Source organism: Pyrus communis, chromosome 12 (assembly GCF_041283825.1).
Source record: "Pyrus communis isolate YQ-2024b chromosome 12, ASM4128382v1, whole genome shotgun sequence".
Taxonomy (NCBI): domain Eukaryota; kingdom Viridiplantae; phylum Streptophyta; class Magnoliopsida; order Rosales; family Rosaceae; genus Pyrus; species Pyrus communis.
Genome location: NC_142576.1, coordinates 9,804,078 through 9,830,156, shown reverse-complemented (window position 1 = coordinate 9,830,156; position 26,079 = coordinate 9,804,078). Strand labels below are relative to the sequence as shown.

At 37.8% G+C, this 26,079-nt stretch overlaps 3 protein-coding genes and 1 long non-coding RNA gene across 16 annotated transcripts; 2 read left to right on the top strand and 2 right to left on the bottom strand.

Moving 5' to 3' along the window:
- The first annotated feature begins 278 nt into the window (after nucleotides 1–278).
- Nucleotides 279–4,985, top strand: LOC137745846 (interactor of constitutive active ROPs 2, chloroplastic). 12 transcript variants are annotated; one of them, XM_068485876.2, is made up of 4 exons: nucleotides 279–577; nucleotides 1,940–2,023; nucleotides 2,736–2,907; nucleotides 3,036–4,985. In XM_068485876.2, the coding sequence occupies exons 2-4, from the start codon at nucleotides 1,995–1,997 to the stop codon at nucleotides 4,692–4,694; spliced, it is 1,860 nt and encodes a 619-aa protein (XP_068341977.2). In that variant the 5' UTR covers nucleotides 279–577; nucleotides 1,940–1,994; the 3' UTR covers nucleotides 4,695–4,985. The 12 variants fall into 12 exon arrangements, with proteins under 12 accessions (XP_068341977.2, XP_068341976.2, XP_088537749.1 ...); XM_068485875.2 differs by having other exon boundaries at nucleotides 1,910–2,023; XM_088681623.1 differs by having other exon boundaries at nucleotides 1,896–2,023.
- A 1,964-nt stretch (nucleotides 4,986–6,949) lies between these two features.
- On the bottom strand, nucleotides 6,950–11,712 carry LOC137746001 (uncharacterized). Of its 2 annotated transcripts, none has more exons than XM_068486043.2 (8): nucleotides 11,070–11,712; nucleotides 10,359–10,556; nucleotides 9,982–10,245; nucleotides 9,525–9,559; nucleotides 9,352–9,444; nucleotides 8,909–9,062; nucleotides 8,161–8,795; nucleotides 6,950–7,911 (listed from the first exon to the last, which is right to left on the bottom strand). In XM_068486043.2, exons 1-8 carry the CDS (start codon nucleotides 11,200–11,202, stop codon nucleotides 7,333–7,335), a joined length of 2,091 nt encoding a protein of 696 aa, XP_068342144.2. In that variant the 5' UTR covers nucleotides 11,203–11,712; the 3' UTR covers nucleotides 6,950–7,332. The 2 variants fall into 2 exon arrangements, with proteins under 2 accessions (XP_068342144.2, XP_088537334.1); XM_088681208.1 differs by having other exon boundaries at nucleotides 10,359–10,553; nucleotides 11,070–11,335.
- Nucleotides 11,713–12,685: 973 nt separating this feature from the next.
- On the bottom strand, nucleotides 12,686–16,118 carry LOC137745095 (PWWP domain-containing protein 5). The gene is made up of 2 exons (XM_068484971.2): nucleotides 15,963–16,118; nucleotides 12,686–15,852 (listed from the first exon to the last, which is right to left on the bottom strand). The coding sequence occupies exon 2, from the start codon at nucleotides 15,820–15,822 to the stop codon at nucleotides 13,006–13,008; it is 2,817 nt and encodes a 938-aa protein (XP_068341072.2). The 5' UTR covers nucleotides 15,823–15,852; nucleotides 15,963–16,118; the 3' UTR covers nucleotides 12,686–13,005.
- Nucleotides 16,119–18,964: 2,846 nt separating this feature from the next.
- LOC148692313 (uncharacterized) lies at nucleotides 18,965–20,930 on the top strand. The gene is made up of 2 exons (XR_015954361.1): nucleotides 18,965–20,468; nucleotides 20,642–20,930. It is a non-coding gene; the product is annotated as an uncharacterized LOC148692313 (long non-coding RNA).
- The last annotated feature ends 5,149 nt before the right edge of the window (nucleotides 20,931–26,079 follow it).

Here is a 26,079-nt window from a genome sequence, read left to right as displayed (position 1 = left end):
AGAAATATTTCAATTTCACCTGATTAACCTTCGTGTGATTCACTAGTGTTTGAAATTAAACTCAAAATGTACAATATGAATTTGAAATTCATCTCTTGCAGCTAAGCCATCCCATGATAATTACTCAAAAACTATTCGGGTGGCTGTAGCAATCACAGAAGGTAAGACTAAGACCTACTATCACTCTATCAGCAAACCCATGTGAGTGGGAACGTGTGGATTAATAGGCGCGTGAGGGTAAAAACATTTATAAATTTCTATTAGCCAATTTAGGCATTGCTTTTGTCTGTTGCTCACTTCCCTCCCTCCACTGACAAATACAAAGAAACGGAGAGAAAGAGTCTCACTCACTTGGGAAGTGGGCACACAGAAGCAGCTACTGCAGAAGCTACCAAACCCTCCCAATGCTACTGCTGCAACTCTAAACCAAGCAAGCTCTAGGGTTTTCTGCCATTTCCAAAGCCTCTTTCTTTTTTCTTTTCCTTTTTCTTGTCTTTTGCCAAACATCTGCTAATTAGTACTATCCAACCTGAGGAATATTAGCAAGCCACCCTAGTCAGAGGCAGAGATCTTTGTGGTAAGGCCAAATGTCAAGGTTTTTCTTTTTATTTGAACGACATTCTAATCTAATCTAAACTACGAAGAGGAGGAGGATTCTAACGGTATTTTGATGTCATGGTTTTCGTTGCAAAACCTTTCCCATTTGATACTATCCTTTCAACTTGAGTCTACTCTTATTTTTTACCTTCTGGTGAAAATGTGTTGTCTGTTCTGGGTTTTTAGAGCTTGTTTTAGTCTATGAATTTCTGGGTTCTGTTGCTTTCTTATGGAAAATATGTCAACTTTTCTGGGGTTTATTTTTGGGTTAATTGCTTTTTCTGGGTTTAAAGAGCTTGTTTTAGACAGTTAATTTATGGGTTTTGTTGCTTTTAGTTTGTTCTTATGTTATGTTATTTTTTGGTTTAATTTAAATGTTGGGAACTTGTGCTTTTAAATGAAAATGTTGGTTGGTGGTATTTGAACTGAAAGTCTCTTACTTTGCAAGGCAATTTCTGAAGAGTTGCTGGAGAAGAAGAGCTAAAGTTTCTTCCTTTTCATGTTTTTTCTTTCAGATTTTTTGTTCCACCGCAAAAGATTTTATTTTTCCCTATTTTGCTAAGCAGGAAGCTCTATTCCCATGGCCTCTCTTTTGAGTTTTTCCTGTTTCAATTTTTTTCTGTAGATCTGTTGTGCGAATCTGGGGTTCACAGATCTATGGGTTTCATTAATATATTGGTTCTGTAATTTACTATAATTTAAGAACGCTTTGATTGCATTTTATTGCATTGCTGCATTTCCAAGAATATTATGTCATAGTTTTTAATTTGCAGCTAAATTTTAAGAGAGTGGATTTTCATCAAAGAACAGAAATGGGGTTCATTTGTGCTTCCGCTGGGTTCAGTATGCCCACACTTAAATCAGTTATTACCGAAAGATCCTCCTTTTGTCATGAGCACTGATGCAAATTAAAAATTAAGCCACGGCAATCGCACGTGGTTATTGTTGTCATTTTCTAATTCCTGCTGGTCCCTTGTGGCTTAAATCATTTTTTTGGAATGTAGTTTAAAGGTGGGAAAGGGAGAAAGGGAAATTAAAAGGTTAGCTTGTTTAATGAGACTCGATGAATCTTGCAGCTGCAGCGTTCTTTCTTAAATATATATTGAATATTTAGTGGGATTGGTTGGTAGTAGTGGTGTTAGCTTACTGTGGGATTTCTTTGAAGGCAGGTGTTGTTTGTTTGTTTGTTTGTTTGTTTGTTAGTTTTTGTACTTTATATGGATCTAAGGTGGCCATCTTTAGTGAGCCATTTTTCTTGTGTTTTTTGTGTGCATATATATATGGTAATCTCTTTGAAGTTTCTTTATCTCAGCCAAAGATCGTTTCTCCGAACTGCTTTCAGGGATTTGAAAGGGAGATCGAATTAGGATAACACAATCAGCACTTATAACAAGTAGATGTTGAAGATGCAGACACCAAAAGCAAAGTAAGTTCAACATTTATTTGCTTCTTTTATAAGAATATTAACTTTGTTTAATTTTATAGTGTTGTTTGCTTAATTTTATAGTGTGCTAATAATCACTCTTAGACTTCAAATTTTCTGTGTTCGTTATGGGAAAATTTTGACATATTGGGTAAGTAATGGTGATACAATTAGCTGAGAAAGCAAAATAGGATGGTGTTCTAAATGATACTTGTCATCGAAAATCATATGCTTCAAATTATATGTAACTATCTAGAATAAAGCACTAAAAGGAAAGCAATAAACAGCTTGAGAAATATTTTACTTTGAGTTTTTTACAAAGTTTATAAACCTCATCTAAACTTAACTGAGTATGAATTCGGATTTATATCTATCCATGCGGAATTCGTTTTATATGCCAGTATCATCAGAATTGAAATGCTGATTTGTAAGTTATAATTTTGTAAAATACTTCTCTCTTTTCTGCTTAAATTATTATCGCTCTGTATCTGAAAGTAAGTTAGACAAATCAACGAAGGTATTGCTTTGGTAAATGGTTGTTATGCAGTATATGCTCCAGATATGGGTGAATCCATTTGTAACAAAGTTGTATCCGCATCTATCTTTTTTTCTGTGTTTCGTGTTCTTGATGCAACAATTTGTGAAACTTATCTTTACTTTGAGTACTTTGATGCATGTCTTCTAATATTTAACTTCCTTTTCGTATTGATAGCAGAATTGGCTCTTTGGAAGTGCCTCAAAGAAGATCTCCAGTAAAGCCTCGAACTACCAAGACGCCTGGATCAGAGCCGGTTTCTGTATCCTCTCCAAATAGGGCGACTAAGACTCTGAAAAACAGAAGTCCAAAAGTCAATGAGCGCATGTCACCAAGAAGCCCTGTACCTGAGGTATTCCATGATAACTTATGTCTTTAAGAGTTGCGACTAGAAGGTTATCTAGTGTGGTTTCTTATCATTCAATTTGAAACGATTGTAGTTTCTCATTTACTTCCCTTTTCCCTGGTTTTGAGCTTCAGAAGAAGCAACCGAAAAGAGTGTCAGAATTGGAAACACAACTTGCTCAACTCCAAGAGGATCTGAAGAAGACAAAGGACCAGTTAAACACAACTGAGTCACTGAAGAGACGATCCCAGCAGGAGGCTGAAGAAGCGAAGAACCAGATATTAGCCATGTCTGCAAAGCTTGAAGAATCCCAACAGCAACTGATGGAACTTTCTACTTCTGAAGATGCTCGTCTTCAAGAGCTTCGTGAACTGTCTCAGGATCGGGATAGAGCATGGGAGTCTGAACTTGAGGCTGTTCAAAAGCAGCGGTCAATGGATTCTGCTGCCCTGGCCTCTGCCATGAATGAAATTCAGAAGCTAAAGGGTCAGCTCGAAAGGGTAGCCGAGTCTGAGGACACTCAAAACAGGCATGCAGAGTTGGCATATGCTGAGATCCAGACCTTGAGAAAGGAACTTTCCGAAACTTTTTCCCTGGTTGAGAAATTGAAAGCTGAGCTCAATGAATGCAAAGAATCCGAATCCCGGGCAGTAGAAGTTATACAAAGCACTCATATGCAATTGGAAGCGGCAAATGCAACCATAGAAATGCTCAAATTGGATGGGATCAAAGCCACAGAGTCTTGCAACTCCTTATCGTTGGAGTTGGAGCAATCCAATGCTCGTGTTAAATCACTGGAGGGTCTTGTGAGCAAACTTCAAGCAGAACTGATTAATAGGAAAGGCAATCATTCGGTAAACTCTACAGACAATGTAAAACTTGTTAAGGAAGATGAAAATGAAGAAAGAAAACAGTTACAAGCAGAGCTGAATTCTTTGAAATCCGAAGTGGGTCAGTTGAGATCTGCATTGGATGCAGCTGAGGTCAGGTACCAGGAAGAATACATTCAGAGCACATTGCAGATTCGGAATGCGTACGAGGAAGTTGACAGTGCAAAATCTGAAGCGTCCGAGAGGGAAGCTGAACTGACAGCAGAACTGAAAAAAGCGAAGGATCATATTGAAGACTTGAAAGCACAGCTAATGGATAAGGAAACTGAAATTCAGAGTGTATCAAAGAAAAATGATGGGGTGGCCTTGAAAGTTGAGAAAAATTTATCAACTGAAGACGAATCTGAACTTGAATTGGAGCTAAAGAAGTCAGAGACTGTGATGGTAGAGTTGAAGGCAAGTTTGTTGGATAAGGAAACAGAATTGCAGAACATAGCTGAGGAGAATGAAATGCTCAAGATGGAACTAAAAAACAAGGAAATCGAGAGGAATAAAGTTAATGATGAGGCTGTTTTTTCGGAGGAAGCTGCAAGGGCTGCAGAGGGAGAGGCTTTGGTGAAACTTGGCTATGCAACTGAGGAAGCAGATAAAAGTACCAGGAGAGCCGCACAGGTGACTGAGCAGCTGGAGGCAGCACAGGCTGCAAATTCTGAACTGGAGACTGAGTTAAGGAAGTTAAAGGTGCAGGCGGATCAGTGGAGGAAGGCCGCTGAGGCAGCTGCTGCCATGCTTTCAACTGGAAACAATGGGAACCTTGTTGAGAGAACAGGTTCTCTTGACAGCAACAACTACAATCCTATGAATTCACCTTATTCAGAAGACATGGATGATGACTCGCCGAAGAAGAAAAATGGGAATATGTTAAAGAAGATCGGCGTGTTATGGAAGAAAGGCCAAAAGTAGTCAGAATTATGTGACAAGTTGCTCATCGTCGCTTGCTATTATTTTGTTGGATTCAGTATGTTCTGTTGTAATCTTGACAGGTATTTTGGAGGGTGCTAGGCTGCTAGCACCCGAGTTTCGTGTGGAGTTAAAGACCGACATTTGCAGACTGTATAGGTATGTGGAAACTGGTGAACTTTGAAGAGTCCTTTCTCACATGATGTATCGCTATGAAAGACTTGGATTAATGTTGTATTTTACTTTGAGCCTTTCCATTTTATGTTAATTAAATCAGTTTCAGTATTGGATCAATGCAGTTTGCATTATGTTAATGTTGTGCTAAATGCATCCAGTCCTTTGTGCCGAACTGACCTTCCGGATTCAAGCCCGGGCACTGTCCATTTTCCAGACGAAAGAGTTCAAAATGCTCATGCATCTGCTTGCCTTTGCGCAAAGTTTTCGCCTTTTGAAGTTAGAAAGATGAAAGAAACCAGGTGGTGGATTGTCTTGGCGAATGTCATTTTTCTTTAACTCATTTCGTTTTGGGTTCAAATCATTCTCTCCTCTTAGTGTAATTTAAAGTTAAAGTAGTAATATCGCTTGTAATAAAAAATTTTAAAAGAAAGTTTTGAAAGGGAAAACAATAGTAGTGTTGTGGGTTAGCTGAAAGGGAAAACATTAGTGGCATTGTGGGTTAGCTGAAAGGGAAAACATTAGTGGCATTGTGGGTTAGCTGAAAGGGAAAACAATGGTAGCATTGTGGGTTAGCTCAAATATAAAAAGCAAGTGCTTCTCTCAGCAATCATGGATGCCAAAAGATAAAACTTACGAAAAGTATTTGTTTAACATGAAGTATTGTTCTCTCACTAATCATGGATATCAAAGGGCCCTAGCATGCATAAATGATTATTATGTGTACTAAAAGCAAACTAAACACAAAATATTTGGATGTGTTTTGAGTCTTGGATTGAAAGTGAAGTTATGCTAAAGATAGGATTCAATTGAGAAATGATAAGCACACGTAATTTTTTCTATTTTTAAACAGTTTTTTTTAATTTTTCGATATCATATTGAATGAATTAGATTGAATGACGGAAGAAAAATAGTGTGTTCATATTTCATTCATGTACTTTTTGTGAATCTCTTTTCTTCTCCATGTGAGGAATTTTATTCCAATAGTATCATACTTTATTTTTTTGTTTTTGTTTTTTTGTTTATGGGAAACTCCAAAAGTATCATACTTTATCAAATGTTAACCAAAGCAATTTTGGGGCCTATATTGATAGAGAATGAACTTTAGTAATTGCTGGTTTTCAATAGGGTAGAGAGTGAATATCACCATCAGTCAACAGTAATGAGCAAAAATATTTTCAATTTATTTACGGAGTCTTTTTTGGGCGAAAAAAAAAACAACAACATGCCAAGTGAAAGAAAACCTCGTTACTATTTAAGCACCAATGTCAAATCATGACCATCAAAAACCAAGTACAGTAGAATCTCAATAATTTAATGCCTGTTAAATTAATAACCTCAATTAAATAATATTTTGCAACTTAAAAAATAATATGTTAAATTAATAATTCGTCAAATTTATAAGATAATATATTTAAAAAAAAAACCTCATATAAGTCCCATATAATATATAAACTAATAATATGTATCATAATTCTTATGATTTGACTACGAGGCTTTTCTAAAATATGAGTCAATCATCCCCTTGTCTATCGAGTCATTGAGCATATTCTTGGAATAACTCCCCGGCCATCCACGCTCTGGTTGTTGGTTTTATACTCATAAAATTCATACCATGCAAGTTTAACAATCTTGAAACACCGCGGTTTAGCATACTTCCCAAATAATCCATAAAGGAGTTACAACAAATAACAATGGTAAGTTTAAGTTCATGAAAATCACTTTACCGGAACGCTAGACCTGATAATATTTATGTTCCTTGTAGATTTCTTTTCTCATTGATGATCAACGTGTAACTCAGAGTTGTTGTCTGGACAGACATATCCTTAAAGTGTCATCTCTTATTGTCGGTATACAATTAAGGACTAGGAGCAGTCATTGATGGTGTTAGTCATTCATTCTCGTGTGGTGATTTGTCATCTAGATTCGTTAGGCTTACTTATAAGCTCAATGTTTAGATCTTATCATCTTTTAGTGGGCTTTTTCAAGGCCCATCTGGTATGCCCAAAACAATTGTATATTATTTAGGGTGTGAAATATTCTAACGGTCGAATTTTATGAGAGAAGAGAGAGAGAGAGAGAAGGCAGGGGAAATGCAGTAGACTTAACGTAATATAGAATAAGGGTACACGAAAAACCATTTAATTGGCAACTCAAATGCGCTCTTCTTGTTGATATATGCACCAAACAAACAATTTCAATGCAAAGACCTACAGAACAATCCTATGCAACAAGACCACTTTCAACGCTACTGCCCTAATCTCGGCTTGTTCTCCCTTCAGCACAGGTGATCCTCTTGAATTATCAACAAACCCACACGCGTTGCAAAGGTTCGTTACAAGAAAATGCTACTCTTTTAAATAAACACCATCTCTGTGTCTATGTTCATGGCTCCAACTTGTTTGCTCAAGCCACTAACCTGATCTTCGAGATGGGATTTTTCCGACTGCTTGAAATCACTTGGTTCCTATGTTGCATCACCCAATTTATCAGAAAGGGGGATGTTGTCAGCATTACAAGTGGAACTTGTATAAAAAATAGTAGGAGACCCGCCATTAATAGGAGTGACTTTTGCTGCCTTCCCATGGGAATGAACCTTCAATTGTGGGCTCACTTTATCTTTTGAGAAAGTAGGGCTGCCCCTTAACTCTACAACACAGTTTTCTTGCTCATTAATGTCAGTACCATGTTCTTCAGTTCCAACTTTCTCATCCTTCAAGTGATTTTCTCTGCCAGATTTATGAGGCCCTTGACTTGGAACTTTAGGAGATATGCTGTTCCTTGAAGGACGAAGGACCTTTGCAGCACTGGATGCTTGCTGGAGTGGTACTGGAGACTTAGGTTTCGTGCTAAAGGACGTTTTTTGAGCATCCGTGGTCTTATTCCCCAATTTAGATACATTTCTAACAGGTAAAAGTTTTCCCACCTTTCCCTTGTTTTGTCCCGCACTCAGGATAACACTTCGCACCCCACTTTTAGGCAAGCCACTACGTACAACAGGATGAGGCTGCATACTTCCCTTTGGGGAGGACACCGCTGTTTTCGCCTGCATAAAGTAAAACACCAGGCGGTTATTTTTTGAGGGGACCAGGTGGTTATTTAAAAGAGAAACAAAAGAAAAATAACAAGGTGATTTTGCTAACATTAGTTTCGTCACATTCACAAAAATGCTACTTTGAAGTTATTTAGCCTAGGCCTTCCGGTAACAGCATAGTTTATCTTATTCAACTTAGGAGACTAGAGATAATAATTTCCCATATAGAACACAAGAATGAAGAGGCAAGGAAAAACGAACCCCATCAAAGAAGCCAATTTTGGGTGATGGCAATCGTAGTCCGGAAGGTTTTGAAGCTGGAGGAAGTCCACTATTTTCGGTTGAAGCTTTCACATCACACTGACGAAGCAACCCAGTCACCTGAGTCTCATTTCCAATTGAGCTTTGATCATAAATATGGTTTTTCAAATCTAGAATATCTGGTGCTTCACCACCTACGGAGCCGCTTTTGGACGATCTTGTGTCAAGGTTAGCTCTTGGACTGTATGACATTTTTTCTAAAGTTGAAAATGACGACGATGACTCTGAGGACCATGAGTGAGCAGGGGATGTGCTAGTAACCAGCTTTGTCCCAGGCACGTTGTTAGTTGACAGAAGAGATTTTCCAGATTGACATTTATTTCTTGGCTCAATTCGTGATGGTGTTTTGCTGGTAGAACCGGAGGAAGGGGGATTGGCAGTCCTGGAATCAGTTTTTCTCTTGGAGTTGCAGGGACCAATGTTGTTAGAAGTACTGCCAGAACTATCAAATGAGGAAGGAGCTCCTTCTCTCCTGGTTCCGGGTGAAGTATCCAAAAAGGAAGATCTAGCTAATGGTCCAGGCCCAGGTAGAACTCGTGAACTTGAGGGTATTTTTGGCAATGGAGCCCCTCTACCTGCAATGGTCAAACTAGGATTAGAGAATGATAACTTTATACCACAAGCATAAACACTTCGGCCTTCAAGGAGAAAAAAAGAAGAAATATAATCAAACAGAAGTTCTTGTTACCAGTTGCACTTTTGACATTATCCTTTTCCCTTTGGATAAGTTTGCTACCCAGAGAAGCCCTCTTGGTTAAAGGTTTTGGGCTAGGTATAGGCTTCCCTATCACCTTTGTTCGCTTCAAAAGAGATGTAGATGTGTCTCCACGTGCAGAATCAGACTTCATTTAGAGAACATAAGTGATGTGTCAATTAAAGATATCAAGACCAGATCTCTTTTTAATACTGTTTAAATGACTAAATCAGCATAGAGAAGAAATATGATCTCTGTAATGTTGAATTCAAATAGCATTAATAGCTTCATAGTTGGTTGAATCGTCGTTATACTATGACAAACAGATTCATTTCCCAGTAGTATTTGTTCCAGAACTAACTGCTTGTATTATAAACAGTGAGTAATTTTGATGGTATAGCATAATTGGCATTGATATCTATGTTTGTTTCACATGCCTGTGATACGTCTGGACATGTAGATGCCTTTTTCACTTTCCCTGGTTTTTGCACACTGACAGTTGGCTTCTTAGAAGCAAATCTAGGCATCACCTGAAATTCACAACATTATCTCAGATATTCTTGTGATCGTATCAGTGAAACTGAAGCTTGCACGCATTAACTCGGCATACCTTGTTTTGAGAAACAACATTGATCCCCTTCGAAGCTGAAAAATGACTAGACCTGGTTAGTTTGGAAAATAAGTTACCAAGAAAATTGGCTGGTATGAGAAGTGTGAAGGCAGTGGTACCACAAAGGTTTCAAAATAGTTTCTAAGTTCCCTCAACAAGGGTATTTTATGTGTATATATATAACACCAACATTACTTCTCTAGAGAGAGAGAGAGAGAGAGAGAGAGAGAGAGTATAGTAAAGAATCGGTTACATTTCCTCTATCCCTTCAACTTCCAATTTATGTCTATGTGCTTCAAAATAGGGACAAAAAGGAAGAAACAAGTAAATCTGTGGCCCTAATTCCATTTCTGCTTCCAATCCTGGTAGTCAAGCACAAATTTGCGAGCACCTAAACCAGGCTAATCCACACACTTTTTTGTTTCATACAGAATACAAGGTATAGAAGTATACTTACTGCCACTATTATTGGTTTCTGTTACTCCCGAACCATCTTTCATACTTTCATTCACTGCTTTGGATGCTTTACTGGATTTCTGGATTGAAGCTCTCACATCTTCAAACAAATTGGCCTCACTACTTTCTAGTGTCAAAGTATCACTTCCTAATGTGGAGATGGAATCGGTTGATCTGTGAATTTCCTCTTGAATTCCGGGTAACATCTTTTTTCCAGTCTTATCTCCGTCAATCATGCAAGACAGCTCCTCAGGATCCAGAACACCTGAATCCACAAAATTTGTATCACCCGCTACGAATTGGAATTTGCAAGATGGAAATAACCTGAATCACATTGACTGAAAACCTTCTGACAATAAAATCTACACACAAGCGTACCTGCACTGGTGAAAAAGGCTCTATCCCAAGCTAAACTCTTGCGAAGATTGCACTTGCCACTTTTCTTTGTCATTTCAGGTTCCAGTGATTCAGAAGGTTCAGTTACTTGCTTGGTTAGCTCAAAGTTTTCAGGCACATCCTCTAATTTGTTAGCAGTCATACCCTCAAACAATTGAAAACTTCTGTTTTCCTGGTCTTCTGCATACCACATTGCGAAAGATTAGATAAAATGCACCAACCAGAGTAATTTTTCTCATTCACTAGCGAAGGCAGAAATATAGAAATTATAAAATTACACAAGAGTAATTTTTCTCTCATTCCTCCACACTCAGCCCATGCAAAACATAAGGTGTCGCCGTGCTAGGAAATCGAATTCCTTGCTTCCCTCACACAAAATTAAGATTTCATTTTCTAATTTAACACCTAATATTGTGCTCGAGAACAATTTCCCACTTTCCCCCTGTAGATAACAATGAAATATGCCTTGGTGATACTCTAACCTAATCAGCTATCGAAAAGCCCTGAATGTGCATATCGAATGAACGTAAAGTGTCAAAAAATTCATGTACTTTCAAACAACAAAGGAATCAATTCAACCATTCCGAGCATTGCACGAACAAGATCATTCAGCTTCGAAGAAAACCTCAAATTCCTACAAAAATTGAAAATAAATCTAAAAAAATCCTAAAAAATGGTGAAATTGAAGGGGACCTGAAATTGAAAACATGTTGTCTCCAGCAAACGAATTGAGGAGCGAATCGTCCTCAGCTGAGACGTCAATGAGGCTGAGCCGCCTCGATTGGGTGGAATCGGTCCTCTTGTTCGCCGACTCGGACTCGTACATCTCGGGCGAAATCGAATAGGATTGGATCGGGGTTGCTGCAGTGATGGAAAAAGCACAGTCGTTCTGTGGAGAAGGTGAAACGAAATATTTTGAACAGCGAAGAAGCGGCGGTTCAAAATTGTAATAATTTAATTAAATAAAAAAATGGGGAGCGTCTTGTGTGGACTTTACTCTGACCGGATTAACGGTGTTTTACTTATTGCATGGGCACACCAGAACATGGGCCCCCATATTGATAAAAAAGTAGGTGATAGGCCTAGATAAGGCCCATCTCTCATTTGAGATTTTCTATTGTATTATGAAGCATAAGATATTCTGAATGTTGAATATTTATTTAAAAAGACAGAGTTAAGATCTAACAGTTAAAAATCGAAATATTTTGCCGCTTAATATTATGATTTAGTGATATCCCTTTTCATTTGTGAGACGTATCATGTTTGATTCTTGCCAAAGACGAATCTGAATTACATTATTACTAGCCTATTGTGAGGCTATGTCAACCCCCTCCCCTTTAGCGTAAATAACATCATTTGTTTAAAAAAAAAATGGGTCATTTACTTTTCATACTCCAGAGTAGCTTAGAATATTTGCTTCCATCCTAACCCCCCTACGTATTTTATCAACATTTAAAAATTGAAAAAATAAAATTCGAAAAAACAAACAATATTCTATTTTCTTATCACCAACAAAATTCTATGTAAACATTTAAAACGTAAGGAAGGCGATAGAAGAAGCACATCTGCTTTACCCAATGTTTTTCTCAATTATACCCGTGTTGACCAAATTTGAAAGAAGATGATTATGGTCTAAAGAAAGTAAAGAAGAGTTTCTCTCAAGCATTGATCAAATATCCGTACCCACATTTCGAGCAATTTTTTAGTGTGACCGTTATTACACTATAGCGGGTCTTTTACTAATTTACTTGCTATAACATGGACGTACGGATGGTTGATCTCATGTTTTCTTCAATTTGTTCTTTATCAACTATTTTACTCTTGCATCGGAAAAATAATTAAAAAGTGGAAGACAAATAGATGACACGCTTGCTTGGGTTGGAAAAAGCTAAGAATAAGGGAAAGCTGGAATGAGATCAACTCACCTCAATCAATCAATCTAGCACTTGGCTTTTCAGATCCAGAAATACAAATTGTAATGTGTGAGCCCCATATATTTTGGGGTTGTCTTCAATGGTTCGCGAATAAACGGTAAAGATTGACGAAAATTTCCATAAAGTCAATCTTCATCGTTCATTTCCCGACCTATTGAAGAAAAATTGTATGTTTTGATTCCTATGCATTAGTAAACATAACAGAGAAAAAAATGGAAAATCAGGATTATAATAAATCCCATAATTACACATTCCAAGCAAGTAAACATGACACGAACAAGTACTTCGAAATTTGAAGAGCGGACGCATACCCAAACCTTGAAAAAATAGAATCAACAGAAAATCAAGGGAGATGAAATTTGCCCAGGAGACAGGTTTAGCTTCACTTGTGTTATATAAAAGGTTCAAATCTACTCTGATGGTGGAAATGAGAATCTGAGACACTGCTCGAAAATATGTCAGACACAGCAAGAGAACTATCCTAATTGTACCAGATAGTTACATTATGAAGTTCTGAAAGCCGATTACGAAATACGCTACATGGATATACACATATTTATTTAGCCTTCGTCCTATCAATTTCGACAAAAATACCGAGTCAACTACAAATTCATATGGTTTCTTGCTTGAAAGTTTCGTTAAAGAAAAAACAGAACAGTAACTTCATTGTTGAGCTTTTACCTGAACAGAATGTATCACTTAGTTGCATTGCCTCCAGGTGCTGTTGCACATTTTCTGCCACGTTTTTTCGCACTGGTTGAAGAAGCAGCTTTACTTGGTTTAGACGGCAGGTACTTGAGGCTGTAACCGACAAGTGAAGGTCCAAAAGTACTGTATTTCCCTGTGCTGCTGAAAGCTGTTTCAGCATCAGAACGTTTCTCGAAAACCACTGTGGCCCGGCGGTTATTCCTCATCACTTCAGTCAAAGGCCCATAGCGGCTAAATATTTTCTTCAGGTTTTTCTCTGAAGGGACGGACTCCAAATCTGAAAATTTCAAGATCAGAGCTGTCCGAGAGAGATATTCATCACAACTCTCACTTGAGACAAGAGCTGGCTTCACTGTTTCTGACTCAATATCTCCACCAGCAATTTTCTGTTCAGAATCCAAATTGGGATCCGACTCAAGACTTGCTTGCTGTTCATCAGTAGAGGTCTCTATATCACTTGGAGCTCCAGGCACTAACCCTTCATTTTCATTTCGACTCTTGAGTGATGATTGCGCAGGAGGAATTTCTTGTGACTTGGATTTTTCAGTAATGCCGGAGCTCATTGATTTCTTCCCACTCCTGATTGATTTCTTAACCAGCTTACCACCAAACATTTGTTCCAGAGACATTTGATCCTCCTTTGGATTGGAATGGTCCAAGCATATAGTATTCCTAAATTCCTGGAAGCAAGTAATCATGGAACTCAAGAAGCTGTATCCGTTCATGGGATCTATAGCCGCCAAGCAGACCTGAGACAGCATCTTATCAGGAGATGGGTACTCAGTTCCTTTGCCTTTATCCTCAACTTCAACTGCTCCAGATGTTGCACTGTAATTCTTCAGTATTGAGCTCAATCCACTTAGTTGGCTTGCAACCCTGCGTATCCTATCTCCAACTTTAAAAGTCTGTTTATTTTGTATAGAATTACTATCAGCCCCTGTCGACGACTCAATTTTCTGTTGCTTTACTGCCGAGTCATCAGATGTAGCATCAGCTGCCTTTCGTTTCTTACTGGAAGATTGTGAAATCAGTTTACTGCCCACTTTCCCTTCCAATCCTTTCTCACTCACTGGAGTAGACAAATACTTCTCAGCCACTACATCTGGTATACTTCTCTCTTTTTTACTCGGGTGCATACTATCTCCAGACATGTTCTTGCGCTTCTGCGGTAAGTTATCTTTACTTTTTGATTGCAGCCCCAAATCCTCATCCTTAATTACTGGAAGTGCATTTTCACTTGCTTCAGCACACTGCTTCTCTCCCAATAGTAATATTTCAGCATCGGTCAGCAACCCACCAAGTATATTGAACTCTGGCAGTGGAGGACAACCCTTCCAGCAATTGAAGGCTGATAATTGGGCCCTTGATGTCACAAGTTCTAGTCTGTCAACTTTTCTATATGGAAACTGAGCCAACTTCTTTACAAACCTAATGAGTTTCACAGGTTCAAAAGAAGCAGCACTTAAAGACTTGTCGCCACCATCTCTTCTACTTGCTTCTTCACTGATTCCAGCATTTTCAATTATCTGAGTTTTGAGTTTTTCATATACTTCTTTGGATATGCAAGAACAGCTCAGCCCTAATTCTACCCGCCTTGAGACTTCATCCAAAGCACAACCAATTGCATTGTGGAATTCTTCCATGTTGCTTTGTTTCTCCATTTGTGAAAAGTTCTCAAAGAAGGGCTTAATCCGCATTGCTTCATTCCAAGCAAATGTATTATCCCAATAATACGCTATTAGATAAGTGCCTCTTTTAAAATACTTCTTTGCCTTCACTGATGCAGCTGAAGGATCACAGATCTGCCCAGGCCACCAGGGATGACTCCTTACCTTTCCCCATACTAGATCAGAATCACGGAATTCTAGTTCTGTGGAAGCAGACTTTCCATTTCTATCACTTGACACATTCCCATCTGAGGAAGTAGATTTTCCATTTTCAGTATTCTGCCGAACCGCATTCTCTGAAACATCACGGGTCAATTTGTTCTCATTTGTCTGTGCTTCCACATTAACTTCCATGGGCTGATTTTCTAGTCCATCATAGGTTTCCATCTTAGACTGCGTGCTTACATTCAGGTCTTTTTTATCCAAAGACTCACTATGATCAACAACTTTCACTTCCATAGCCGGGGTGCCTTTTGTTATTTGTCCAACAGTTTCCAAATACTCAATGTCACCATTGCCACGCATAGAACTGGAAGCATCAAGACTCTGGTCTTCAACTTGGCCCTGCTCCACCTTTTGATCCATTTCTATTTCAGCAGGAGCTAAATCAGCTACTCGAACAACGTCCTCTTCTTTCTCATCTATCATGATGTCATCCCTTCCATGAACTGCCACATTCTGCTTCGCCTTAACACTCACCAAATCTCCATCCTCAGAACCCACAACTTCATCTTTTGTCCATTCCCCTAAAGTCGCATCCTCCCCTCTACCCCTTCTGGTTTCAACGTTCCTCAAACCATCCTCAGATTTCAAAATCAACCCATTAACATTTTCTCCAACCACATCCCCAGCACCAAATTGCGGTCCCTCCAAGCCCTCTCTACCTTCCCAGCCATTAACCGCCACCTCTGACGAAACAATGCTCCCTTTCCCCTCAACATCCCCATCTAACAGTCCTAATTTCAATTCAGAATCATCACCTCCATCCACCACTTCACCTTTCTCCTCTACACCCCCATTCACTCCACCTCCCACACAAGCCATTTCATTCACTTCGCCCACCATTCCCAGCGCCGGCTCAGAGTGGTGAACCCCGTCACTCGGGTCAGCCAAAACGACGTCGGCGTTCAGGTCCATACAGTCAGGTATAGTCAAACGTATACAACCCTAGAAAGCAGAATAGAAATTATGCTACAACAACATTCAGGAAACCCTAACCGTGCAGAATATAGAAACCCTAGAGATGCAGAGAGGACGATGGAAGTAGCAAGACGTACCTTCCGGGTTGGCTCGGCCGGTTCGATTGCTTCGGCTGTCAGCTCCTTCAATGTGTCAAATATTTTGAGGGCTCCCTTTCAGAACTACAGGGAATAACAGAGGATTTCCGTTTCAAATCGATGACACGAGGAAGGCCCAGAGATATTAGAGTGCACGTGGTAGAAATCGGCGGCTGTTATATTTTTGTGCGCATATCTTTCTTTACCCGTCTTTTCCTTTTTTATTTGTTTTAATTCAATTTTTTTTCTTTGACCAAAACAAAACATAATTATTTGAAAATTTTTATTTGAATTGATATAATTTTTTTCTACTCCATTTAAACTATACATAATTATCATCTTGTACGAGACAAAATTAATAATAAAAAATAAATTTATAAATAAATTCACATTTAATATTCAAACCCTCATCACTACGTAATTTTTTACTACGTTATATTCTGACAAAGGCTTAATAAATTGGCTAAGGTTTAGTTTGATATTGATGTGCTTTTAAAAAACCTGCTTCTCGACTAAAAAAAAATAAAAAAATAAAAAAATAAAAATGCTTCTGTTGTGATGTGAAAATGAGCTGTAAAATAAAGTTGTTAAGTGTTTGAAAAACCTTTTTTTTGTAGAAGTGCTTTTAATTAAAAAAAAAAGTGTGAGTAATTGGTAAACTTTTATATAAATTGCTTTGAATATGTTAAATGACTAAAAATGATATAGTATTTAATGAGATATAATAATTGTCAAAAACAATAATGTAGGGGCAAAGATTGTAATTTTGTAGAACATGTGGGGTATTTCCCATTTGGAAATTTCATGAAAGATTAATATGCTTTGAAAAAAAAAAGTAATTTTTTAGAAGCATGGTAGACCTCAACTTCTACGTTTCTACTTACATTGACAGCATTTTTTAAAAATTAATTTTTTTTGTTTTGTTTTACCAAACACATTTAATGTTCCAAAATTTTTAATAAGCTTTTTTAAACACCATAATCCCAAACCAACCCTAAGGCTCACTAAATTGGCTAAAATTAGCACTTTGTTCCCTGGATGAGTATTGAGATTTAGAACCGTCAGTAATGATTTAAATCAAGTGCATTATAGTCACATAATTTTAATTATCTGATGAGGTTAAAATTTTGTGTGGACCAATTCCTTGATTAGTTAGAAATCACAATGATATTGAAGTGTGTTGGAGAAGCCTTACAAAGTGGACAAATCGCAATAACATGGTGAACTCAAACTCAAATGTATGAGAACACTAGTGAGTGTGTTGGAGAAGTCAAAATAAATGGAAGAGGATAGTTTAGAGGGGACGGCTTGTTTGACATGGTTAGGCAAAGCAACTTGAGTTTTGTTGAGAGCTATACTGGAGAGGGTGATGAAGACTCCATCAAAAGCAATTGTAGCATAGAGAGAATGGCCAAGCAGAGAATGTTTTGATTTTGGTTTTTTTATTTTTCAAGTGGAAATAAAAGACAAATTTACATATTCAACTAGGTTTGTGGGGACAGTTTAGGTAGTAAATTTGAGTTTAAAGAGATACTGATAATCTAACGAAAAATAATGTGGGTGTAAGAGTAAGCTGGATGTAGAACGAATTTGTACGGATTCAAATAAAATTCTCTAATTATTTTTAGGTTAAGTCCAAATGACTACTTATTGGAGTGATTTTAAATAGATTCTAATATTTTAGAACATTTTAAATAATTAACTAACGTTTTGAGAAGTGGACAATTATTAGGTTCACTAGGTGTGTTTTTGCTTGCCATCTCGAAGTGTCAGTCACGCTCACCATCCTACTTATTATCATTGGGTGCATTTAAATTTTAAGATTAATATGTATCTACAGATCTCGAAATTTGAACTTATCCAACCCCGTGATAAATAAAGTGATAAAGAACAATATTCGTCACTTAAGTGATAATGTGGACAATAAGTTGGTCATGTAGTTCGACATACAAAATCTTCTCTATTTAACAAGATATTGCTGCCACTCAGTACTATGGTCTGATGGTATTCCTCTTCACTTGTAAGTGAGAGGCCTTGGGTTTGAATCTCGTAGACAGCGAATTCAATACTAAATTAGGTTATCCATTTTGTGGCTTAGCCAAACTCCCCTCCATTTTTTGTAAATATAACGTTGTACTAAAAAAATCAAGATATTGCCTTCTACTTCAAACAACATCAGAGAGTGCAAAAGACATAGATACTAGTGGAGAAGGTTATTTGGTTTTAAGATTGAGGCTTGACCCACAAAAGGATGTTGATTTTGTTCCATTACCAGTACAACTTCTCCGTGAGTATATTGCTTATGCAAGAAAAATTGTGTGTTCCTAGGTGAATTTCACGACCTTCTGCAACTCTTGTGCATCCATTTTCTCTTGCAAGAGTTATCAAATGCTTCAGTTTTTATACTCTAAATTTTCAACTTTGGGTGAACCACGATTTCAAAGCCTACAACTGCAAAAATCTTACTTAAAACCGAGAGACCACGCTATGTCACTAATAACAGCAAGACAATTAGAGAGTCTGGCAAGGTTGATCGATGCTTGGGCAAGGCTGGATTTTAGAGAAGAAATAATAGCCCAGGATGCAATGGTTAGTTCTTATTTTTCTATCTAACAAATCTATTCAGTTTCCTCTTCCTCTTCTATCTAGCAATAATGTGGTTCAAATTTTCTTTTGGCAAGAATTGAATCTAGACCTCTCACTTACAAGTGGAAGAATACTACTAGATCGTAGTACTGAGTGGCACAAGAGAAGTACTATTTGTGCTGACGTTAGGAAGAAAAGCACTACTGGACTAAGGAAAGTAGTGACTAGTTGGTGCTCAATGTTAAGAGAAATACAATCTCACACGACAACAATGCACCTAAACCACCATATTAGATTCTAGCTTAGCTGTTAAGCTTAGGATGATTAGTGATTAGTTATACATTATGCTGAGCTGGCATATATTGTTGGGATATGATATTTATGTATAAATACCTTGTGTAATGATCTGTTGAGTTAATGAAAATCACAATCTTATTTTAGTCACTATCTACAATTCTCTTTCTCTATAACTGAATCTCTATCTAGATTCTTAGTTGCTACATGGTATCATCACCATTGTCCAACCGACTACGATTCGACGCTTCCCTCTTCTTCTTGAAATGCGTTTCTTAAATTTTCTCATCTCCCAAACAGGTCGCTGATTCTCTAACTTCTTCTCCTCTTCTCTCAATTAAGCAAATCTTGATATGTCGACTGTTGTGAACTCTTCAAATTCTACTTCTCTACTGATTCCTCCATCTCTGCCAAACACTAATTTTCCAGTGCATCCCCCTCACAGTGAGATCTCTAATCCTCCGATCATGTTGATTTAATCAATTTCCATTGCAAATATAGTTGGAATGGTTTCGACGAAGCTCAATCGTCAGAACTACATCACTTGGTGAAGTCTCTTCATCCTTGTACTGAAACGATTTAAGCTTTTTGGACTCATCAATGGAGAGGATCTCTGTCCTCCTGAATTTGTTCATAATTCCACTAGAGCTCGTGTTCTCAACGAATCTTTTGAGACCTGGTGTGAGCGTGGTCAAATCCTTATGATTTGGATTAACTCTACGTTCTCTGAAAATCTTCTTCCTATGATTATTGGAATAGATGACTCTCGATCTCTCTGGCAATCTCTTGAGCTACGTTTCTCTGGTGCTTCACGCATACATGTTCACAGTCTTCGATCGAAGATCCAAACGATTTAGAAAGGTGACTCATCCATGATTGATTTTCTCAATTTGATCAAAGATATCTCTGATAAACTTGCTGCTACTGGTAAACCACATTCTAAATCCGATCTTGTAACATACATTATATTTGGACTTTCTAATGAATATGAGTCTTTTGTTGACTTTACTGAGATTTGCAATGAATTTGTGACTGCTGATGAACTTCATGGTCTCCTATTGAGCAAAGAGATCTCACTCCAAAAATGCAAAGTCAGAGTTTCTTCTTCATCTTCTACACCATTTCATGCCTACGCTGTTCGATCCAACAATTCTAGTGAAAATTCTAACAAAGGCAATTCTCGTGGTCGTTTCCAAAACCGAAATTGGTATAATCAGAATCGTAATTTTGGGGAAATAAACCTAACAAATACAAAAACACCTCAGGTGGCTTTCTTGGTGCTGGTCATTCTCGACAAAATTTTGATCAATTTTCCTTCCCTAGTCATTCTATTCAATGTCAGTTATGTATATAATATGGTTATTGGGCTCCTACATGCAATCATCTCTCTCAATTTTCATCAAACTCAGCTTATGGTCAAGTTTTCTCCCCGGCACCTCCTACTTCAAGGTCAAGTTTTCTCCCCGGCACCTCCTACTTCAATGTCTGCCATGACCTCTCATGCACTTCCTAGCTATTGGCTCACTGATAGCGGTGTTTCTTATCATGTCACACCTGATCCATCCACTCTCAACTATATCATTCTCTATTCTGGCACTAATTAACTCTTTGTTGGTGATGGAAAAGGTATGTGCATTTCTCATATTGGTTATGCTCTTATTTGTACAAATAATGCTACCTTTAGACTGAATGATGTACTTTTAGTCCCTAAGGCATCACATAACTTGTTATTTGTTTACAAGCTTGTATATGACAATTGGTGTTCTCTGACATTTAATCCTTTTGGATTCTATGTCAAGGACCTAAGAATTGGGAAGATGATTTTCCAGGGCCCTAGTGGAGGATGATTATACTCCTTCTACTGGAATGCTTCAAATGGTGTCTATGGGATTGCAATCTCACCAACAACGTTGATGATTGCCAAGGCTGATATACATATATGGCATAAAAGGTTTGGACATCCTTATGGTGGTGTTTTACATACTATTGTGAATAAAAATCATCTCCCTGTAATTGTTATTGTTAATAAATTATCAATTTGTACTGCTTGTCAATTAGGGAAGACCGATTGGTTACAATTTTCATCTTTATCTTGTACTTTCACTAGACCATTTTAGTTGCTGCATACTGATGTCTAGGGCCCTTCTCCCACACCTTCATGTACTGGTTACAAGTTCTATATTGTCACATCCCGGACCCGGCTCCACTCCGTCGTAGCACGATATTGTCCGCTTTAGGCCCCGACCACGCCCTCACGGTTTTGTTTCTGGGAACTCACACGAGAATTTTCCAGTGGGTCACCCATCCTAGGAATGCTCTCGCCTGAACTTGCTTAACTTCGGAGTTTCGATGGAACCCGAAGCCAGTGAGCTCCCAAAAGGCCTCGTGTTATATGGAAGTGGGCATGTACATATAAGGCATAGAGGATTAATTCCCCTGGGTGATGTGGGATCTAACATATATCATAATAGTTGATGATTTCACTACATATAGTTGGCTTTATCCTTTAAATTTCAAGTTTGATGTATAATCCACTCTCAAGACTTTTATTTTAAAGGTTCAAACTCCTCATGAATTTAAAGTTCAAATTATAAGATCTGATTCAGGGGGTGAATTCTTGAATAAACCACTCCAAAGTTTTCTTATTGATAAAGGCATCACCCATCAGTTGAGTTGTCCTCACACTCCTGAGCAAAATGGGTGTGCAAAGAGAAAACATCAACATGTAGTTGAAATGGGCAGAACACTGTTATCTTATAGTGGTTTACCTGCACAGTTTTGTATTGAAGCTTTCCAAATTGCAATCTATTTCATTAACAGATTACCTCCTCAATCTTTTGTGATCAGTATTTGGGAAACTTTGTTTCATGCTCCTCCTAAGTATCATACATTGAAGACATTTGGATGTGCCTGCTATCCATGGTTGAAACCAAGGTTCTAAAAGACGCTAGGTGCTAGTTGAGCAGTGAACTGAGGGTAGGCGGAGCCTAGGCGGATTTAATGAATTTATTATATATTACATAAAATTAATTAGATTTACTATGTAATATATAAATAAATATGAAACAATATGTAACTTTGTAAAAAGAATAATATATGTAATGTAAGATTTCAATTATATTTGGTCTTAGAAAAAACAATAAAGCATTAAAACAAAACCCACGTAATGACCCATGCACTCCACTTGTTCCGGATCACTCCCAATCGATGGAGCCCTACCTCTCTCACATTACCCATGGTTTCAATCTCATATCAAAGGTTTATAGTGTAAAAAATGTTCAAGAAATCAATTGTCTATTTAATAATAGGGCTAGTGGTGGACATGACAATAAATATAGCAAAGTGGTACACTCTTCAACACCTTTTGATGCCTTGAAAACCGGAAAGCTCTTTATTTTGGGTTTTCTTCTATTTCCTTTTCCTCCTTTCTCACATCTTCGTTTCATTTCGTTTTTTTTCTTTCTTCTATTTCCTCTTCCTCCTCTCGCAAATCTTCTTCCATTCTCTTCTGTAAATTCCTTTCTTTTTCGAGTCTGGCATCGCAAGTGTTGGAGTTGAAGATGCGAGTCTGCTTAATCAAGACCAAATAACATGATTTAGGGCAGAAGAGGATACAATGACGAGAATTGTGCACAGAGAAAAATAGAGTTCAAGATGAAAGTTGCAGAGCCAGCTATTGAAGAAGACAAGATTTAATCTGCCTAGGCCGTCTGGACCGCCTAACTCCCCACCGATTTCTGTAACGATTTGCCTTAAAATGCATCAGGGCTCCACCGCCCAACGCCTAGGCGCCGCCTAGGGCGATTTTAGAACACTGGTTGAAACCTTATTCAAGTGACAAGTTGGATACAAAGAGTAAACAGTGTGTGTTTCTGGGCTACAATTTGAATCACAATGGTTATAGGTGTTTGGATCCTGCTACTAACAGGTTATACGTATCAAGACATGTGGTGTTTGATGAATCCTTATTTCCCTACAAGCATTGTTCTCAGGTTTTAGTTCCAAGAACAACTTCAAGTCATCACTCCACTGCTTATATTTCTCTTACTATTCCAATACCTATATCACATTCTGAGAAGTATGTCACACCTGCAGCTCTATTAGATGCACCCAATTCAACTATGTCTTTAACAACTTCTCATACTCTAGATGTCATTCCCAATTCAACTATGTCTTCAACAACTTCTCATACTCCAGATGTCATTCATCACACAACAACATTTTCTAGCACAGAAGCATCTCACACTACATCTCCTACACCAGAAACATCTTATTCAACATCTTTACATCCTCCAGCTCCTGTTAATTCCCATCATATGATTACAAGAGTAAAAGAAGGTATTCATAAACTTAAGGTGTTTACTGCCACCAAACATCACCTTTTATCTATTGTTGACACTTTACCAAATTACCTACTACTCCCTCAATTTTTCTTTAAGCTTCTAAGCATTCCCACTGAATGGAAGCTATACAATATGAGTTTCAGCCTTGCAGTCCACTGGAACTTGGGAATTAGTTCTTAACAATCAAAATTACAACCTTGTAGACTTCAAATGGGTCTTCAAAGTTAAACACAAACCAGATGGCACCATTGAAAGGTATAAGGCAAGACTTGTTGCCAAAGGTTTTCATCAACAGGAAGGATTGGATTTCTCATAAACCTTTAGCCTTGTTGTAAAACCCACTACCATCAAAATCTTCCTATCCATTGTTGTCAATTATAATTGGTTTGTACACCAATTGGATGTAAGTAATGCTTTCCTTCATGGTCATTTGAATGAATATGTGTATATGATTCAGGCCCCTGGTTTTGTGGATCCTTCCAAACTTCATCATGTCTGCAAGCTTAGGAAATCACTTTATGGTCTTAAACAGACCCCTAAAGCTTGGTGTGAGGTTTTCTACAATATTATTATCTCTTTGGGTTTCAGTTCATCATATTCTAATACCAGCCTGTTTATTAAAAGAGATACATCCATTACCTTTATATTGGTCTATGTTGATGATATAATCATCATTGGAAGTTTCTGAGTGTCAATCCATCATTCCAAGCTTTAAGCTCTGTTTCCTGTCAAGGATTTGGGAGATATCCACTACTTTTTAGGTATTGAAGTTCAAAGATCGGCAAAGAGTTTGTTTATGCATAAGTCTAAGTATGCCTTGGACTTACTTAAAAAGATAGACACGCTTGGAGTTAAACCTTATGCCACACCTGTTTTTGCATCCAAATTGGATCATTCCGGCACTCTCTTATATGATCCCACTTATTACAGGTCCATAGTCGATGCTTTACAATATTTAACTTGGACAAGGCCTGATTTAGCCTTTGCAGTCAACCAAGTTTGTCAATATATGCATTCTCCAAGAATTATTCACCTATCCCAGTCAAGAGAATCCTAAGATACTTGAAAGGCACTGTGGATTCAGGTATTTGGTTTACTCAAGGTTCTCAATGTCTCACTGCTTGGTCTGATGCAAATTGGGTAGGTTGCCCTATGGATAAAAGATCTTCCAGTGGTTACTGTGTTTTCCTAGGACCTAATCTAATTTCATGGAGTGCTAAGAAACAAGCTACAGTTGCTCGATCCTCCAGAGAGGCAGAGTACAAATCTCTTGCCAACATTGCCGCTGAAATTACTTGGGTGTGCAAGATTCTGCAAGATATATCCTTTCTTTTGCTAAAGACACATGTGATCTATTGTGATAACAAAAGTGCCATTGCTCTTGCATTCAATCATGTTTTCCATGCTAGGACTAAGCATGTTGAAATCAACTATCACTACATCCGAGAGAAAGTTTTACTTGGACATATTGGTGTGCATCATGTTGCTTCTTTTCTCTAAATTGCAGATATTTTTACAAAGTCCTTAGTTGCTGATCGATTTGCTGCTCTTACTTACAAGCTCTCAGTGTGATCCCCCTTCCTTCAACTTGAGGGGGTGTGTTAAGAGTGATACAATCTCACACAACAACAATGCACCAAAACCACCAGATTAGATTCTAACTTAGCTGTTAAGCTTAGGATGGTTAGTGATTAGTTATTCATTATGCTGAGCTAGCATATATTGTTGGGATATGATATTTATGTATGACTTTTTATCCAAAATAGTTCCTGAGATTTACATAACACATAATTTTGGTCCCTAAGATTGAAAATCAATAGAAATGGTTCCTGAGATTTTCCATCATCCATGATTTTGGTTATTCCGTTAAAAACTCCGTTAAGTGGTTCCGGAGCTCTTGGTCGAAAGTTTGGCCAATTTTCAAAGCTTTGTAACTCAATCATTTCTTAACCAAATTTAACCCATAATATATCAAAATCAAGATAGGAAAGTGTAGAACAAGATTATACTATTTTGAAGCCTAATGGTTGCCGAAGATGGCCGAAAAAGAGCCTGAAAAGTGACTGGTCCGCGGAAAAATTGGAAAACTCGCATGAAACTGGGTAAATTTAAACGTTCATAACTTCTTCAATACTCAGCGAAATCGAGTGATTCAAAAACGAAAATCATACTTCTCGACGATAGGAAGAGAATGGTACCTTTCTTGATGGCTAACTCGCCTTGGTTTGGCCGGAAAATGGCTCGAAGGTGGCTATCTTGGTCACATCGAGTTAGCCATTTTCGAACCGTTTTCCGGCCAAACCATGGCGAGTTAGCCATCAAGAAAGGTACCATGCTCTTCGTCTCGTCAAGAAGTATGATTTTCGTTTTGAATCACTCAATTTTGTTGAGTATTGAAGAAGTTATGAACGTTTAAAGTTTACCTAGTTTCCGTCAAGTTTTCCAGTTTTCTATAAGGCCAGTCACTTTTCAAGCTATATTCCGGCTATATCCGGCAACCTTTGGGCTTCCAAATAGATATAATCTTTTTCTACACTTTCCTATCTTCATTTTGATATATTATGGGTCAAATTACAAAGCTTTGAAAATTGCCCAAACTTCCAGCCAATGGCTCCGGAACCACTTAACCGGAGTTGGAAAATCTCAAGAACCAAAATTATGTGTTATGCAAAATTCAATAACCATTTTGGATAAAAAGCCTTTATGCATAGATAGATAACTTGTGTAACGATATATTGAGTTAATGAAAATCAGAGTCTTATTTTACTCTCTCTCTCTCAGCCGGCAAACCAATAAACCCTTTGATTAGACGTAAATTTACGTTTTTGGGAACATCCTCTCCAACGCGCTCTCTTGATCGCCATCCGACAGACTAATGATGGCAGCAACCAAAA